The 20,258-nt window shown below is 34.2% G+C and overlaps 1 protein-coding gene across 14 annotated transcripts in view; it reads left to right on the top strand.

Moving 5' to 3' along the window:
* Positions 1 to 20,258, top strand: part of PCDH15 (protocadherin-related 15) — a 1,021,780-nt gene that overhangs the window by 800,027 nt on the left and 201,495 nt on the right. For all 14 annotated transcript variants that reach the window (XM_011938778.1, XM_011938777.1, XM_011938779.1 and 11 more), the window contains 2 exons: positions 9,337 to 9,642; positions 12,066 to 12,290. In XM_011938778.1, the coding sequence (XP_011794168.1) occupies positions 9,337 to 9,642; positions 12,066 to 12,290 (531 nt within the window). The remainder of the gene's footprint in view (positions 1 to 9,336; positions 9,643 to 12,065; positions 12,291 to 20,258) is intronic.

The raw sequence follows: 20,258 nt of genomic DNA, 5'->3' as shown, positions 1-20,258 counted from the left end.
CTCCTGGATTCATTTATTTTTTGAAGGTTTTTTGTGTCTCTATCTCCTTCAGTTCTGCTCTGATGTTAGTTATTTCTTGCCTTCTGCTAGCTTTTGAATGTGTTTGCTCTTGCATCTGTATTTCTTTCAACTGTGATGTTAGGGTGTCAGTTTTAGATCTTTCTTGCTTTCTCTTGTGGGCATTTGGTGCTATAAATTTCCCTTTACACACAGCTTTAAATGTGTCCCAGAGATTCTGGTATGTTGTATCTTTGTTCTCATTGTTTTCAAAGGACATCTTTATTTCTGCCTTCATTTCGTTATGTACCCAGTAGTCATTCAGGAGTGGGTTGTTCAGTTTTCATGTAGTTGAGTGGTTTTGAGTGAGTTTCTTAATCCTGAGTTCTAGTTTGATTACACTGTTGTCTGAGAGACAGTTTGTTATAATTTCTGTCCTTTCACATTCGCCGAGGAGTGCTTTACTTCCAACTATGTGGTCAACTTTGGAATAAGTGCAATGTGGTGCTGAGAAAAATGTACATTCTGTTGATTTGTGGTGGAGAGTTCTGTAGATGTCTATTAGGTCAGCTTTGTGCAGAGCTGAGTTCAATTCCTGGATATCCTTGTTAACTTTTCTGTCTCATTGATTTGTCTAATGTTGACGGTGGGGTGTTAAAGTCTCCCATTATTATTGTGTGGGATATAACATACATGTTTAAATGAACCTATTGGAGACATCCCAGATTAAGGTAAGGAAATGGCTGAAAATTGCTATACTAGCTCAAGGAATGAGTGATGATACCATAAAACTGGAACCGATATCTGGCTCTATCCCGGTGATGTTATCAAGATAGGTAAAATTGTGACAACATGTGTAAAATAGAGAAAATCCCCTTTAATTTTATGATTACTGTTTGGGAAAAACTTGAGCTTATATTCAGCAAATGAAATGCTTGATAGTATTGGGAAATTAAGAGATATTTTTTCTCTCATTAAATAGTTATTATATTAGGCAGAGGCACTTTTATTGCTCTTATTTTACTTACAAATTTGTTAATCCTTTACTTGAATGTTATCCAGAAAATATAATTGTATAGAATTTCACAGAGAATCCAATCTGGCTGTCACATTCTTTTCAGTTTCCAGTTATGAATTTGTTTTCTAGAAATGATACAAAAAATGATTTGTGAAACAATGTAATATAACAACAAGCTCTGTGGCAGACAGAAGGACAATGCTTAAGGTGTGGATTACTCTTGACTCTTCAGAGAAATGCATGGGCATGTTTATATTGAACCCAACAGAGTACTAGAAAAAAGAAAATTAAAACTTGGATTATTATATAGGACCTATAAAAACACCTCATAAACAAAATGTCACATATTCAATAAGCATAGAGCAGACTATTTAAAATAGTTATTTAAGAAAACAAACCACAATACTCTGTGTTATAACTTGGCAGAAAATATAAGCACAATCAAATAAATAGGAAGACTGGGCTAAGCAGATTATCACATACAATGCAATTCATGGAGGTGGTATTTTTCCCTTACTTCATTACTTAAGAAGTGATGAGTATTGAGTACAAGCTCAGAGATACCCTGATGTTGCCCCATATAGTAATATGGGCCAATATTTTAGAAAGTGATGCCACTGTAATGAGTGCTGAAAGAAACAATGCTAATGTGAAAATGCTTATGGTGTATAAGGAAGTTACAGAGTACTCTCTTTTGGCTAGAGCATGCATTTTCAATGGTGGTAGATCATTCCCAATGTATAATATCAGGTTTTGGGAGACAAAAAAACCTCACTTTTGTTATGTATAAAGCATGGGTAATATACATACATAAATATATCTGTGGAAGTAAAAATTTATAAGGGTTCTATTAGAAAGAAAAAAATCTAAAAATCCTCTTTTGATGGGGGTTGATAATAAAAAAAGAGTTAAGCAATGCTAGAATAGACTGTTAAAAGTTAAACTAATATATTTAATTATACAAAATAAGTATATATATTGCACTTATTTTAAAACTGACCTACAAATAGATGTCCTTAAAGAATTGTAGGTGACTGATATGGTTTGGCTCTGTGTTCCAACTCAAATCTCATCTGGATTTGTAATCCCATGTGTTGCGGGAGGAATCTATAATCCCCACGTGTCCAGGGAGGGGTGTGATTGGATAATGTGGGAGGCTTCCCCCATGCTTTTCTTATGACAGTGAGTGAGTCCTTACTAGATCTGATGGTTTTATAAGTGGTGGGGGTTCCTTCTTCACTCTTTTCTCTTCTGTCACCATGTGAAGAAGTGCCTGCTTCCCCTTCACCTTCCACCACTATTCTAAGTTTCCTGAGACCTCCCCAGCCATGTGAAACTGTGAGTCAATTAAACCTCTTTCATTTATAAATCACCTAGTTTCTGGGAAGTTTTTTATAGCAGTGTGAAAACTGACTAATACAGTGACAAAATTAAAAACAAGAAAGCGATAAGATGTAATAAAAGGACAAAGTTTAGTAAGTAATCATGTGATCACTTAATTTTTATTTAAAGAACAAAATGTATCTTATTTTCTTACATTTTATCTAATAAACAGAAAATGTACCTTCTTTTAAGACAAAATTATAAATGCTAATTGGCAATTTTTCTTTCTTCATGTGTTTGGGTGGTTGGGGTGGGAACGCTATGTAATTGAAAAATAGAAATAGTTTCAGAAGAAATTTTGGCAGAAATTATTGCATATCTAACCTATGTCAATGTTGAAAGAAAAATAAAACAGGCATTGTATGAGATAAATAACCCATCCTGGCCTTAGGAATTCTTAATTTCACGTGGGCTATTTAAAAATTGCAGAAAAAAAGCAATAGCGCATGTGGTAAAGAAACAAACAATGAGCTTCAGGAGCATGAAGATGAGGCATTTAGTTTACTCAGATGCTTCTGAGAGAAGTGACACTTGGGCTGAAGAATAATCAGTTTTGGAAATAAGGGGAGGATTTTATGACTTGATAAAGCAGACATGAAATAGCATTTTTAGTATGGCAAAATGCACTTAAATTTAGATTTAGTGCTTAGAATATGTTCGCCCACAGAGAAAAAGATGAGACTGAAGAAGTTGGAGAAGTAGAAGTAAGAAGAGGTTGGAAAACTAAATATAATTTAATATATGATTTTTTTAGCATCACATAACGAGGTATATACACACTAAACTTATAGTGCAGAATTATCAAATACAAAGCAATGGTGGGGAAATATGGAATGAGTCCTCCCAAGTTTTCCTCTTCATTTTTGGCATTGTAAGGAATATTTGAAAAAGGGAAAAGACAGCCTTACTATGTAAATACATTTAATGAACGTGAAACAACATTACTTTCTTTGTTTGCTGTATGAACATGACAACAACTCTTTTCCTGAAGCATTGAAGTAATAATCTTCAAGTGTTTACCATTAACATGAGAACTGAATATGTAATGATTTTTAGTGCAAAGTTTCTTCCTAATGCTTACTTAATAAGAGGTCTGCAAGCTGTGTTGGAACAGCTTAAACTATCTTATTTAATTTGATGCCTTCAGTTCATTTGCATTAAATAACACCCAACTACAGGAATATCATTTATTTTTATTTACTTGCTATCTTTTTTTTTTTTTTTTTTTTACATCTCTGCCATATTTCCGTCCCTGCTCTGATTTTCCATTTCTCATACATTGTACACTCCACAAAACAATTTACAGATTCTTTTCTCTAACAGTGTCTCCTATTATGTAATACATGGATACACTACAGATTTTTAGGCCAATTATTTAATTGCATAACATACATAAATAGCAATAAAAAGTGAGTTTTGCTATGTGCAAAAGGGATCAGAAGGCTGGATGGAAAGAAGAGATTTCCCATATGAAGTAGAGCTGAAGCTAGGTTTTGAAGATTTAAGTTGGATTGGGGGAAAATAGAAACAAACAAAAAAAAATCTCTATCAGGGAAGGTGAGGGAGAGCATGGTCATTTCAAGGAAAACCAGGGTAGTACATTGTAAAAGTGTTTCTGATTTGTCACTTCCCATTATGTGAAGGAATGCTATTTCTGCACCCCTTGACATTGGCCTTGTCATGTGATTTGCCTTGACTGATGAAGCAGAAGTATAGGTGATGTGATGACCTCCAAGTAGAAACATTAAAAGCTGCAGCTTGGCTATCTCATGTCTTTTTTAATTCCTGCATTACATGAGCTTCATATTCCAATGGAGGCTGCTCCTTTAGCCTGTCTTCTAAGTAAAGACAGAGAGAGAATAACTGGATTTGGAATTCACAATGGGTGCTGTATAGGTGAGAAAGGAACATCAGTGGTAACAAACCACTGACACCTGAGAGTTTCTTGGTAGCTGATTGACACCATAAATATATTCCTTTGACTAAAACATAGAGTTTGTGTCAGAGAGTTAGTTGAGGGACATAAGTGCATAAAGATAGGTTAGAACAAGACCAGGTAGAGCCTTGAATGCTAGGATAAAATGTAGCTTATTGTGTATCTCAGAGTAATAGTTGATCCCTTGAAAAATTATTTGTGTTAAATGTATGTTTTCTAGATTTCTAGGGACTAGTATTTGAAAGTTCCAAGATTTAATGAAAAGCGATTCATTCTGGTTATTTTTTAGTGATTTTAACTCAAGTTATGCAAGTTACCTTCTGGTCAGTAAGTCTGCTTGCCATTGTTCAATAATGATCATGAGGCATTTGTGTGGAGAGTGAAAAAGTTTACCTGCATTTTGAAACTTTCAATTGATTGTCTCCTTTACACTAATAACCACAGCCCTTGAAATAACTCAGCTTCTTAAAAGAAAAAAAGACAACTATCGTATATCTTTTTGAAGTTAATCGATAATGATTTTAAAAATATATTTTCACTAGTAATATCATGAAGGATGCACTGCCCAACCTCCCTGATCAACAGCTTTGATGGTTCCCACTTCAAAGTGAGAAAGATGTACATGACCTCTTAAATTACTGTAAAGGACAAACAAAAGGTAGAGCAAAGCACTCTCTCAGCTTCACACGGGGCCAATTAGGTGCTACACGGTAGTTCACACCTTTATAATAGCTATACCATTTTGGTTTTCTCCTCAAGTTATTTTCTTGGGGCTGATTTTTGTCATATAATTTTCTATCTAAATAATTAATCTGAATGGATATTTGACATATTTTAAATGGAAAAGAGTCATTGTAAATTACACAAGTAATCTACCCAGGGACTTCTCAATGGAAGGAGTGCAAACATCAACCTCTACTTTGAGGTTTTATGCCAATATAGTCCACCCATACAGGCATGCTTTTAGGTCTTCTCTACAGTACTGGTAACCCTGAGGGTAGCAATCCCAGTAACGAACTTCCACTTTTATAGATAGAAAGAATTGTGTAACAGACCATGCTAAAAAGAAAATGAGAAAAAAAAGGGGTGGGGAATGAATTTAGTGTTTAAGAAATATATTTCCCAGCTCTCTTTTCAAGTGGCATGGTATAAAATTGGTTCTCAAAAATTACACAAAAAATCTTTGTTCAATAAATTCCCTTGAACGTTGACTTTTTTCTTAAGTAATTATGTGGTTTTCTTTCATATACTCTAACTTTGGTGTTAATCGATAAGGTTTGTGAGTGGAAATTATTCAAAGTTCTGTCCAGTGAGGTCTTTATTTGACTACAGACTATCAGCCAATTTCCCAGCAATATGCATTCACAAATTAGTAGCCACAAATCAGGCCCCATAGTAAGGTGTATATTACAAAAATGTGTTAACCATGAACAGATGATTATAAAGTTGCAGCTATTACTGTTTATTGCTTTGATGTAGTACAAGGGGAAAAGAGATGTGTTATTTTTGTTATTAACAAATTTAATTAACTTTTAATTGATTTCTAGGAAGATATATGTTTTCATTATAGCATCATACACTGAGCTGCTTGACTAGATATTAAACGTCAATGCAAAGTTCTTGACAGTACTGCTGATAATGAGGGATTCTATGTTTGGTTATCTTGTTTAACATCTACATGTTCATCTAGAATAGTAAATAAGTAAAACTGCCTTGCTCAGCCAGCTCATGTTGCTTAACTTACATTACCTTATTTGTGCTCCTTGATTTAATGGGGACATAGGAACAGATAAGGACATAGCTCTGCATTTTATATTCTATCCCCTTTGTTTCCACTAGATGTGTGTCTCAGTCACCTTAAAATTTTTAGAGTAGTTTTCTGGGAGATATTATAGTATTTTATTCTATAAGCATCAAATATACTTCTTGTCATGGTAGCTATGAATTCAGTGAATTAAATGGTCATAGATTCAGTCCCAGTGTGTGTGTACTTGACATATCGTAATTTATACCAATTTAAACTGATTATTTAAAATTATGAAACTCTATTGATGAGGATGCCCAATTTAGCATTTACTGTCAGTCTGCTTAATGAATATCTGCTTGGATATTTTCTCTAAAAACCCCTATCAGGCTGGGTGAGATGGCTCACACCTGTAATCCCAGCACTTTGGGAAGCCAAAGTGGGAGGATAGCTTGTGCCCAGAAGTTCCAGACTGACCTGGGCAAAAAGGGGAAACCCCGTCTCTAATAAAAATACACAAAATTAGCCAGGCATGTGGGCATGTGCTTTTAGTGCCAGCTACTCAGGAGGCTTAGGTGGGAGGATCACTTGAGCCTGGGAGGTAAAGGTCACAATGAGCCTAGATCACAGCACTGCACCCCAGCATGGGTGACAGAGCAAGACCTGTTTCAAAAAAAAAAAAAAAGAAATCCCATCATAAAATCATCATAAAATATAGATTGCTATATATTTATATATGGCAGTATACACACACTTGCACATGTGTGCACACACATATATCAAGGTTAAAGATGCTGAGATGGGGATTCTTTCCTGCATTGTCCAAGGGAGCGTAATGTAATCTTACATGCCCTTAAAAGTGGAGGAGGATGCCTGAAGAGTAGGTCAGAAAGATAAAATGGAAAAAGATGGAGGGAGGGATTCAAAGAATGTGAGAGGGGCTTGACCACCATTGCTGGCTTTAAAAATGGAGGAAATGTGTCAGGAGCCAAGGGATATGGGGACCTCTAGAAACCGGGATTGGTCGTCACATGACAACCATCAAGGAAGTGGGGATCCCAGTTCTACAAACTCTAGCAACTGAATTCTGTCAACAACCTGAATAAGCAAGGACGTTGTTTCTCCTTAGAGTCTCCAGAAAGAAACATAGCCCTGGTGAGACCATCTTGAATTTCTGACCTATAGAGCTTTAAAATAATGAACTTGTTTTGTGTCAGCTGCTCAATTTGTGATAATTTGCTATGGGAGCAAAAGCAAAACTAATTTAGATATGTTTCCTAGTGGATATATAAACAGCTGGACATGTATAAAACACACAGACACACATACAGCCACATCAGTCAAATTGAGTCATTCTACCATAATAAATATTCAATTATATGAGTCAGTAAAAACAACTTGAACAAGAGTCATTTAAATTTCCAATTACATAAATGATTAATGTTTTCGATCTTAAGATATTCCATTGACAGAAAAAGTGACTGAAATTTTAAGGGTATTATGGTTATGAAACAAGATATATTTATATTTTGTTATTGGCCTAGAATTTTTTCTATTTACTTGATGAGGAATTTCAGACCAAAAAAAGAGTTCACCCTCTTTTTTTGGTGAAAAAAGGAGAAGGCAGTGTTTGTTTTCACTAAAATGATCAGCTTGACTGATTTGTCAATAATTCATAAGACAAATTCTAGGCAAAGTATAAAAGTAAAAGAAACTATATCAACAGAAACTATTCAACTCTGTCACAGTATTTTATCTCTTCAGGTATTTCTGCAATTCTTCTATCTTTTCTCAGAACTAAACCTCAGAGATATTAAACTCCCAGGGGCAGTTGCGTTTTCATGAGTCAAAGAGACAAATCCTGCTGAAATGCTTGGCATTATGACATACAGGAACACCGCTGTAAACATGATTTTCACATCTTAGACATTCTTGTTTCAAAGAAGGCACAAACATTCAGCATCCCCATTCTGCATGCTTTACCAGTGCCTGTAAAACTGAATATACAACTGCATATGTGCTGTTGAAACACATCGTATTGCATTCCACGCTTTGTGGACCTAGAGTGATTTTTGTGTCCCTGGCTCATAAGGCAGCCAAGTGTTTTGTTTTCCTTCCTTTCCTGTTGACAGTTTGGGGCATAATTATATAACATTTTACAGTTTCTAAGACTTATTTCAGTTTCTTTTACATGGAACTTTTCAAAGCAAAATATACAGTAGCTGATAGTGAGATTCATAATTAGTATCACAGTTGAGTTTTAGCTAAGATTCATTCTCATTACATTTCATTAGATGAATATTTACTCAATATTTTCTCATTTTATTTGATGCAAAGTGATTTTACATGACTTCAAATTTTCGGTAAATATGGGTATATTATGGTATCAAACATTCTCATTTATGCAGAGATGTGTTTTCTAATGTTGAAGAAGAGTCCCTTGCAGGTACATTACAGTTACTGTAGTTTCACTCCTATTTGGCTTTTGGAACAGATTTAGTTTCAAATCTGTTTCATTTCATCTAATGTTCATTAATTCAACAAGCATTTGTTAAGTACTTTTATATATGAAGTATTGTGTTAAGAAGTGGGACACTGAGATATTTGTTTCTTGTGTAACCTTCCATAAGCCACAGTGTTCTCATTTGTAAAATGCGATTAATAATATTTACTCATAACAACATCATGAGGATTAAGTCAGGTTATACTTATAAATATTATTTATGATAAATATGATTAATGTTTATTATAATAAAAATTATTACATAAATAATAATGGCATAACATAGTAAAATGTTATCTATTATAAACAAACAATGCATAATAATATTATTACTAAACAGATATAAACATAAAATGAATATGTAAAGTGAGCAAAAACCTATGTAATCTTAAATTGTCACTCAGCAGATTATGTTAAATGAATTAAAAACAAAATTTTGTTCTCACTTTAGAATTCAAAACCTATTAAAATAATAAGACATAAAGATTCAGTATTTTTATAATATGAGTTTTCTGTCGTAATATAGTATTGTTATTGCTAATGACATTATAAGTTTTTGTTATGTTAATTTTAAATGAAGAATATTAAATATAATTTTCATGTTTTATATTTTGCATTTTATTGTCATTGTCATTTCATCCTTAACCAAATAATATTTGGTCAGAAAAATGCCATAATTTGTTAAATATTACCTTCATTTACAGTAGCCCATCAAAACTTATGTGAATTTTCTTGCTTTTCATTTTATTTAATAGGCAACAGACCCCGATGCTGGAATAAATGGTCAAGTGCACTACAGTTTGGGTAACTTTAATAATCTTTTTCGTATCACATCCAATGGGAGCATTTACACAGCAGTGAAGCTTAACAGAGAAGTCAGGGACTACTATGAACTTGTTGTTGTGGCAACAGATGGAGCAGTACACCCTCGTCATTCAACTCTAACCCTGGCCATCAAGGTTTTGGACATTGATGATAATAGTCCTGTGTTCACCAATTCAACGTACACTGTCCTTGTTGAGGAGAATCTGCCAGCTGGGACTACCATTCTTCAAATAGAGGTGTGTGGAAAAAGCATTTATTACATTAATTCTACATTAGGAGGTTTGCTATTAGGGTTTGTTTGCCAAAATTAGCAAGTAAAAATATAACACACCAAGCTGGATTTTAATTTCAGATAAGCAATGAATAACTTTTTATTATTTCTCCAATATTGCATATTGTATTTGATGTGGCAAGCCTACTTTAAAGATATCCCAAAAATTAAGGACAGAAAGGTCTCTTTGTAAGAAATTTTAAAAACACGTTTTAATAGATTTTTTTAATTTACAAAAGTAATATTCTGTTTATCCCAACAGTTGACAATACAATAGTTTATGAAGCAAAAGTTAATAATCTCCCACATTGTTCCTCCAGAGTACTCAGCATTAAATTTATTTCACATTTATCTTTGTGTTCACACAAATGTCAAAAAAATTGTCTGTGTGTGTGTGTGTGTGTGTATATATTCATTTGTGTGGGTTGTACATATATAACATAAATGTGTATACACAGGAAAAACACAGAGTTACGTATTGGTTCCCCCTCCATTTTACAGATATCGTTTATACCCATTATTCTGTATTTTTTTCACATTCAATACGCAAAAGGCATCTTCTAGTAATCTAACTCTCCTTTTTAATGACATCTCTGTATCAAGCCTCTTTTTTAAGTTTTCAACTATAAATGACAAAAAGTCCTGAACATTTTGATTCAGTAGGTTAGGCTGATCCATAAATCTGCATTTTTAAGCAGCCACCTCATTTAATACTGACTCAGTTGGTCTATGAGGTATGTTTTGAAAGAAAAAAAAAGTAGCCAATTTATTTTCCACCTGCAGTCCACAACTTGAATGTTTTTAGCACAGTTTCCAGACTCTGTATCCCTTCCATAACTGAACTCAGCAATAAACATTAACAAATGGCAAATACCAGGGAGAGAACCATTATGCCTTCATCTATTCCAGCATTCATCTATCAATTAATTAATTAGTTAATATATTTATTTAACAAACATGTCTTCAGTATGTACAGTATGCAAAGTCTCCTGCCAGTGTCGTTAAATTCATGCTGTCCTAGGGGATACACAGACTTTGGGGATACAATGGTGAACAAAACAAATTTGCTGCTTTCTTGGAGTTTTCAGAAAATTAGTAGTTAAAACGTAGGTCCTCAGTACAAAGGGCCTAGGTAATAGAGGTGGAGCTCCTAACCTAATCTTAAGGCAAAGAGAAACTTATTTCTAAATGGTGAACTGAGGGGCAAGTAAGAGCTATTCAAGAGGAAAAGGAAGAAAGATTGTTTAAAGTAGTGGAGGAAAAAAAGCCTGGTCAAAATCATGGAAGATGGGAAAGTGTGAGGGGTGAGGGGCTAAAGGTCCAGAAAATGTAGTGACTCTTACCATGTTAAGGATAATGGCGTTGATTGAAAATTGAATTAAAAACCAGAGGATTTTAAGCAGGAAAAATCACATAATAAAATGTATGCTTTAATAGCATCTTTCTGATTGTTAAGTCAATAACTGATTGGAGGAGACCAAGGCTGAGGTTCACATAGGAGATGTTTGCATTAAAATATGCACATTATAACATACTCTGAATCTTCCCCATTTTCATTCTTGCTCCATTTGGTTTTCTGTACCTGAGGTGCATTTGCTAGTCTGTACTGAGTGAAATAGCCATTCTACAAGACTCCCATGAAAAGCCATCCTTTCAGCTAAAGGACCCAATTTAGAACATCTTTTAGATTGCATGTCACATTTTTTCCTTTCTATTTTAGTATTTGTATCTTATTTCTTCTCTGAGATCATAACCTGTAGGGCAAATGCGTCTTGATTCATTTTGGTGCTCTCTACAGCACCTTGTGTGTAACTACCACTCAAATGCTAGTTAAATGAAGGGAGCTATATAGTACAGTGATCTCTAGAAATGTATTATAGGATCACTGTGAAAAAGAATTGCTACTTATATTTTCTTAGTTTTCTTATAGTACTTTAGCCATCCATTATATTTATGGAAATCACTCAGTATTTATTTTTATTTAAAATATTTGTTCATGATTAGTAAATCAGCAGAAAATAAGAAGTAATCATTTAAGACTATTTTTTTTTACTGTGATATAATCAATTTAGTGATTTTTCAAGTTAAAGTAATAGCATCGACAATGACAAAATCTTATGGAAATATTTCTCTCTTTCTCTCTCTCTCTCTCTCTCTAATTCTTCCTCTCACTGCCTCCCTCTTTTCCTCCCTCCCTCCGTCTTTCTCTCCTCCATCCCTCCTTACCTCTCTCTGGTAAATTATTAAATAATGTATTTTTCTTTTAAAACATGTCTTTTCGTCCTCATTAAATTCATGCTGTCCTAGGCTCACACATGACTTCCATCCTTTCTGCATTTCTTTATTTTGGTAACGTCACTAATAAAACCATTCTTTTGCTTATTACAGGCCAAAGATGTCGACCTTGGAGCAAATGTGTCTTACCGGATAAGAAGCCCAGAAGTGAAGCATTTTTTTGCACTACATCCATTTACAGGAGAACTATCCCTTTTAAGGAGTTTAGATTATGAGGCATTTCCAGACCAAGAAGCAAGTATCACTTTTCTGGTAGAGGCCTTTGATATTTATGGAACAATGCCTCCTGGTATTGCTACTGTCACAGTGATTGTAAAGGTAAGGACGAAAGATGACTTCTGGTTGCCTGCTTTGCTCTCTATACATGTAGGTTTTTTTCTTCTATTATACCTATAAATATGTTTTGATAACAATTCCTAATGACACAGTGGTACCAGACCCAGAACATAGATTTTCCAACGGAAAATAGTTATGAATACATAAGAAATAACTACAGTTTTGACTATAAAAGATAAATTTTAAAGAGGCACTAAATATGAGTACAAGGACCATGGAAATTTGAGTCTGCATCAGCTCTCCATCAAGTCATAACCTCTCTAGACTAGATTTTAGTTCAAATTCCACAGCATCAGGCATAATTATTTGGTACAAATCCTTCAACTAAAAAAAATTTGTAAATGACTCTGAAGGGCCAAGAGTTCTTAGGCCCTAAAATTAATTTACGACACAAACCTCTGGGATGAAATAAGTTTCCAAGTTAAATGGAATTGGGGCTAAATTCCGGCTCAACCCTTTTAAGCTCTATGACCTTGGGGACTTTGTTAACCACTCTGGATTTGTTATCTCATTTATTATAATACTCTGTGCCAGATGATTACCTGAAAGAGCATGGCATTTTTAACCTTTTGAATTTCTAGTGAGTTTTAAGAGACAACTTAAAAGTAGATATGAGAAGAAGTACTACAAGTTGATCAGTCCTCAAATAGTAGTATATAGAATGATCATCTGAGCGTCATCTTAAACTTCCAGATTTCTCTACTCCTTCCCCAAAGAAGGACCTATCCCGATCATAAACATCAGCATTTGAGAAGAGTACACAGATGATTCTTATACAAGACATCTGAATCCCATATTGAGAAATTTACTTCAATTACAAAAATACCTATACAGAAATCCTCAAGTTACTTTACTAAATGAGTATATTACTAAAAAAATGACTTCACATGGCAGTAATTTCTTAGGCAATGTAAAGTAAAAGTTCATTCACTATCATGGTACGTTGTAAAAATTTTTGTTTTGGTAAGGGAAGAAAATAGAAACTTGAAAGAGTCCTATTTAAAGTGGTTTTTTTCTACTTCCGGAATAGATTTTGAATGATGAAAAAGGGCTGGTCAGAAAGAAATAGAGATACCCACCCAGAGCAAGGGCAGTGGAGGGAGGAAAAAGACAGAAGATCTGTAAGATAAATGAAGCACTTGCAAAGAAGCTTATAGAGTATTTCAATGGCCATGCATAAAATAGATGAATATGAGTAATTAATTGAATAAACAATTTAACTTTAGTATAGATGTTTTGATTTATATTTTATTCACAGTTGTATCTATGTTCTACCTCAAAAAATGTAATTGATAATTATGGCTCAGATTTTACCAGGTGACCAGAGATAACAAGTTTCTATGTTAAAAAAAAAAAAATGAAATCTATGGGCTTAGATAGAAAAATATGGAAAGATGTGGACATTTTTAATAAATGTTGAGTTGCAGGATCATACCATAGGATTGGAATGAAATATTGGCAACTACATATTGTCTACTACATGTTGGTATATTTATGATTCATATAATCACTAAAGATGTGTAATAGCTGAGTGGAATCAAAGTTACATGACTTACCAGCTTTGTTAGGTTATCTAATCCTGGAGATCATGCAGATACCTCTAGGCATCTGTGTTTACTTAAACTTTGTCAGTATTACATTCAAGTTGTATTTTGTTCCTGTCAATGATTTTTCATTTGTTCTTTTGAAGTGGTTAGAGTTACAGTCCGTTATGTGTTTAAGGTGAATTGTTTAGCAGAATTTATGTATGATAAATTACTAACAATTCCATATCATTTGGATTTTGTTGGCTACCTGAAGACAGTGGGAAGGTGCAGATATATTTCTGCCTAAAATAAGACAAAGTTCCTGAAGATTACTCTTTTTTTCTTTCTTTTTTTAATTTTTTTTTTATTTTAGTGTCCAGTACATTTGTATGAGATCATTCAGATTATGCATGTGCAACACAAATGTCTCTGAGGGACCTTAGTAGAAGACTATATGTATCCAGGGTCATAAGGTAAACAAGGTCATAGGCAACTTTTCTGTAATTTTCATATTATAGGGACTACAAATAAGATTTTATTTTATGTGAAATGATGGAAGAAAAATTCACTTTTCTTAGGTCATTGTTTGGTTGTTGTGCTGCTAAGTAACTAGATATATGCTATTAGTTTTCTTGGACAACAAAGTAATGACGTGAAAAAATATTTCACCAATACATAATTAATATAACTATATTTTTCCAGTAGGTTAATGTTCTTGACCCTACAATTTTGGGGTTTGGATTTTATTTTTTTAAGATAATTCTGCAATCACAGTTAAACACAGGAAGTATTCCACTACCTTTTCTTTGTTTAGTGTCTTATTTTACATTTTCATCTTTTATTTAGATTCAGGCGTTACATGTTCACATTTGTTACATAAGTGTGTTGCATGATGCTGAGTTTTGGGATATGAATGACCTTGTCAACCAGATAGTGAATATAGTACCCAATAATTAGGTTCTCAACTCCTGCTTCTTCACTTCCTAACCCACCCAATTTTGTCTATTAATCTTCAGTGTCTATTTTTATGTCCATGAGTACCCAATATTTAGTTACCATTTAGAAGTGAGAACATTCAGTGTTTGGTTTTATGTTTCTGAATTTGTTTAGAATAGTGGCCTCCAGCTGTATCTATGTTACTGCGAAGGACATGATTTTATTCTTTTTTAGGGCTTCATAGTATTCTATGGTGTGTATGTACCCTTTTATATTTATCTAATTCACCATTGATGAGTATTTAAGTTGATTCCATGTCTTTGCTATTGTAACTCATAAAACTTTGGTAAATAAATGTTATATCTTGGCTGGGTATGGTGGCTCATACCTGTAATCCCTACACTTTGGGAGGCCGAGGCGGATGGATCACCTGAGGTTGGGAGTTTGAGATCAGCCTGGCCAACATGATGAAACCCCATCTCTATTAAAAATACAAAAAATTAACTGGGCGTGGTGGCGCACACCTCTAATCCCAGCTACCCAGGAGGCTGAGGCAGGAGAATCACTTAAACCTGGGAGATGAATGTTGCAGTGATTTGAGATCACGGCACTGCACTGCAGCCTGGGCAACAAGAGCGAAACTCCATCTCAAAAAGTAATATAAATTAAATGTTATATCTTAACATATGTTGTGTCTTGCAACTGAAGAAATATTATTATTTTAATTCAAAAGGTTTATGGCATGCTTGGGTGAGTAATTCAAATGATTCTAAGTAATTTCCAACATGTTTCTTTCTTTAAAGTTTTTAATTTAGGCTCATGGAAACATGTGCAGTTTTTTATACAGGTAAATTGTGTGTCACAGGATTTGATTGTACAGATTGTTTTGCCACTCAGGTAATAAACATAGTACCTTATAGGTAGTTTTTTTTTTTTTTTTTTTTATCCTCACTCTCCTCCATCTGTCTACCCTCAAGCAGCCCCCAATGTATGTTGTTCCATCTTTGTGTCCCTAAGTACTCAACATTTACCTTCAGCTTCTAAGTGAGACCATGCAGTATTTGGTTTTCTGTTCCTATGTTAGTTCACTTAGGATAATGGCTTCTAGTTGCTTCTAGTTGCATCCATGTTGCTGCAGAGGACATGATCTCATTCTTTTTTATGGCTGCATAGTTATTCCATGGCATATATATGCCACATTTTCTTTATTTAGTTGACCATTGTTGGGCATTTAGGTTGATTGATTTCATGTCTTTACTACTGTGAATAGCATGATACTAATGATACACGTGCATGTGTCTTTATGGTACAACAATTTATTTATCTTTGAATATATACCTAAAAAATGGGATTGCTGGGTCAAGTGGTCATTTTGCTTTGAGTTCCTTGAGTAATCGCCAAACTGCTTTGTTCTGTTTTCTCCTCAACCTCACCAGCATGCTTTTTGTTTTTTGTTTTGTTTTGTTTTTTCTTTTAATAGCAATTCTGAGTGGTATGAGATGGTGTCTCATCATGGTTTCGATTTGCATTGCTCTCATGATTAGTGATGATGAGCATTTTTTCATGTGCTTGTTCACCATATGTATGTCTTCTTCTGAAAAGTGTGTGTTCATATCTTTTGCCCACTTTTTAATGGGGTGGTTTGCTTTTTGCTTGTTGATTTGTAAGTTCCTTATAGATTCCGGATATTAGACCTTTATCAGTTGCATAGTTTGTAAGCATTTTCTCCCATTCTGTAGGTGGCCTGTTTACTCTGTTTATATGTTTTTTTTTGCTATGCAGAAGCTCTTTTAGTTTAATCAAGTCACACTTGTCAATTTTTGCTATTGGTAAAATTGTTTTTGGCGTCTTTGTTATGAAATTTTTGCCAGGGCTTATGTCCAGAATGATATTTCCTAGGTTATCTTCCAGTGTTTTTATAGTTTTAAGTTTGACATTAAAGTCTTCAATCCATCTTGAGTTCATTTTTGTACATGGTGTAGGGAAGGGGTCTAGTTTCATTTTTCTACATATGTATAGCCGGTTATCCCAGCATCATTTGCTGAATAGGGAGTCCATTCTCCATTGCTTGTTTTTATTTACTTTGCTGTACATCTGATGGTTATAAGTATGCAGCATTATTTCTTGGATCTCTATTCTGTTCCATTGGTCTATGTGTCTGTTTTTGTACCAGGACAATGCAGTTTGGTTACTGTAGCATTATAGTATAGTTTGAAGTCAAGAAATGTGATATCTTCAGCTTTTTTCTTTTTGCTTTGGATTGCCTTAGCTATTCAAGCTCATTTTTGGTTTGATACGAATTTTAGAATACATTTTTCTGGTTTTGTGAATAATATATTTAGTAGTTTAATAAGAATAGCATTGAATCTGTACTTTGCTTTGGGCAGTATGGCCATTTTAATGATATTGATTCCTTCTATCTACAAGAATGGAATGTTTTTCAATTTGTATCTGTCGTCTTTGATTTCACTGAGCAATATTTTAAGTTCTCATTGTAGAGATTTTTCACCACCCTGGTTAGTTGTATTCCTAGGTACTTTTTTGTGTAACTATTGTAAATGGGATTACATTCTTGATTTGGCCCTCAGCTTGGATGTTGTTGGTACATAGGAATGCTATCATTGATTTTTGTACATTAATTTGGTATCCTGAAACTTTGCTGAAGTTGTTTATTAGATCAAGGAGCTTTGGAACAGAGACTATGGGGTTTTCTAGGTGTAGAATCATATCATCTGCAAACAAGGGTGGTTTGACATCCTCTCTTCCTAATTGGATGGGTTTTATTTCTTTCGATTGCTTTATTGCTCTGGCCAGGACTTCCATTACTATGATGAGTGGGAATGATAAGGGAGGACATCCTTATCGTGTTTCCCTTTTCAAGGGGAATGCCTCCAGCTTTTGCCCATTCAGTATGATGTTGGCTGTGCATTTGTCATAGATGGCTTTTATTATTTTAAAGTATGTTCCTTCAGTGTCTAGTTCGTTAAGAGTTTTTAACATGAAAGTATGTGGAATTTTATTGAAATCCTTTTCTACATCTATTGAGATGATCATGTAGTTTTTGTTTTTAGTTCTGTTTCTGTGGTGAATCACTTCTGTTGATTTGTCTATATTGAACCAGCCTTGCATCCCAGGCATAAAGCCTACTTGATTGTGGTGGATTAGCTTTTTGATGTGCTGCTGGTTTGCCAGTATTTTGTTGAAAATTTTTGCATCTGTGTTCATCAAAGATATTGGCCTGAAGTTTTCTTTTTTGTTGTTGTTGTGACTCTGCCAGGTTTTGGTATCAGGATGATTTTGGCCTCATAGAGTGGGGCCTCAATTTTTTGGAATATTTTCAGTAGGGATGGTACCAGCTCTTCTTTATACATCTGGTAGAATTTGGCTGTGAATTCATCTGGTCCTGGGCTTTTCCTGGTTGGTAGGCTCTTTTTTTACTGATTCAATTTCAGAATTCATTATTTGTCTGTTTAGGGATTCAATTTCTTCTTAACACAAACTTGGGAGGTTGAATGGTTCCAGGAATTCATCCATTTCCTCTTGGGTTTCTAGCTCGTGTACACGGGGGTGTTCATAGTCTCTGAGGGTTCTTTCATATGACTGTGGGGTCAGTGGTAATGTCCTTCTTCATTCAATCAGTCATTTCTGATTGTGTTTAGTTGGATCTTCTCTTTTTTTCTTATTTGTCTAGCTATTCATCCATCTAATTAAGTCTTTCAAATAACTAAAATAACTAATTCCTAAATTCATTTATCTTTTATATGGTCTTTTGCGTCTCAATTTCCTTCAGTTCAGTTCTGATTTTGGTTATTTCTTGTCTTCTGCTGGCTTTGAGTTTGGTTTGCTCTTGTTTCTTCAGTTCCTGTAGACATGATGCTAGATTGTTCATTTGATATATTTCTGACTTTTTTAATGTGGGCATTTAACTCTGTAAACTTCTTTCTTAACACTGCTTTAGCTGTGTGCCAGAGATTGTGGTATGTTGTATCTTTGTTTTCTTTAGTTTGAAATATTTTATTTCTGTCTTCATTTTATTGTTTACTCAGAGATCACTCAGGAACAAGTTGTTTAATTTTCATGTAATTATATGGTTTTGAATGTTTTTCTTAGTATTGATTTCTGTTTTTATTGCACCATGTTCTGAGAGTGTGGTTGGTATGATTTTAGTTTTCTTCAATTTCTTACAGATTGTTTTTATATCCATTTACGTGGTCAATTTTAGAGTATGTGCCATGTGGTGATGAGACGCATGTATATTCTGTTGTTTTGGGGTGGAGAGTTCTATAGATGTGTATTACATCCATTTGTTCAAGTGTTGAATTCAGGTCCTAAATATCTTTTTTACTTTGTCACCTTGATCATTTGTCTATTACTGTCCATGGGGTATTGAACTGTCCCACTATTGTATGGAAATTGAAGTTTCTTTGTAGGTCTGTAAGAACTTGCTTTATGAATCTGGGTGCTCCTGTGTTGGATGCATATATATTTAGGATATTTAGATCTTCCTGTTGAATTGTACCCTTTGCCATTATATAAAGCCTATCTTTGTCTTTTATGATGTTTGTTGATTTAAAGTCTCTTTTGCTTGAAATTTGGATAACAACTTCAGCTTTTTTCTGTTTTCTGTTTTCTTGGTAGACTTTTCTCCAACCCTTTATTTTGTGCCTGTGGATGTCACTGCATGTGAGATGGGCCTCGCATAACCTTGGTTCTTGCTTCTTTATCCAGCTTGTCACTCTGTGCCTTTAAATTGTGGCATTTAGCCCATTTACATCCAATGTTGATATTGATATATGTGAATTTGATCCTGTCATCATATTGTTAGCTGGTTATTATGTAGACTTATTTATGTCATTGCTTTATACTGTGAGAGATCTGTGTATTTAAGTGTGTTTTTGTAGTGTTCACATTTAGCACTCCTTTCAGGAGCTCTTATAAGGCAGGCCTGGTTGTCATAAATTCCCTTAGAATTTGCTTGTCTGAGAAGGATTTTATTTCTTTTTTGCTTATGAAACTTAGTTTCACTGGATATGACATTCTTGGATTGAGATTCTTTTATTTAAGAATGCTGAGTATAGGCCCCCAATCTCTTCTGGCTTATAGGATTTCTGCTGAAAGGTACACTGTTAACCTGGTGTGTTCTCTTTGTAGGTTTCCTGCTCCTTCTTTCTATCTGCCTTTAGAATTTTTTTCTTTCATTTTAAAGAGAATGAAAGAGAATCTCATGATTATGTATCTTGTGGATGGTCTTCCTGTATAGTATCTTGCAGTTCTCTGCAGTTTTTAAATTTTAATATTGGTCTCTCTAGTGAGGTTGGGAAGTTTTCATGGACAATATCCTGAAATATGTTTTTCAAATTTCCTGCCTTTTCCGCATTTCCCTCAGTGATGCCAGTGAGGGGTAGAACTAGTCTCTTCACATAATCCCGTATTTTTCAAGGGTTTTGTCCATTCTTTTTTGTTCTTTTTATTATTATTATTATTGTCT

The sequence above is a fragment of the Colobus angolensis genome, unplaced genomic scaffold (genome assembly GCF_000951035.1).
Source record: "Colobus angolensis palliatus isolate OR3802 unplaced genomic scaffold, Cang.pa_1.0 Scaffold177, whole genome shotgun sequence".
Taxonomy (NCBI): domain Eukaryota; kingdom Metazoa; phylum Chordata; class Mammalia; order Primates; family Cercopithecidae; genus Colobus; species Colobus angolensis.
The sequence above is the reverse complement of the archived record's forward strand: the minus strand, read 5'-3'. Positions and strand labels throughout refer to the sequence as shown.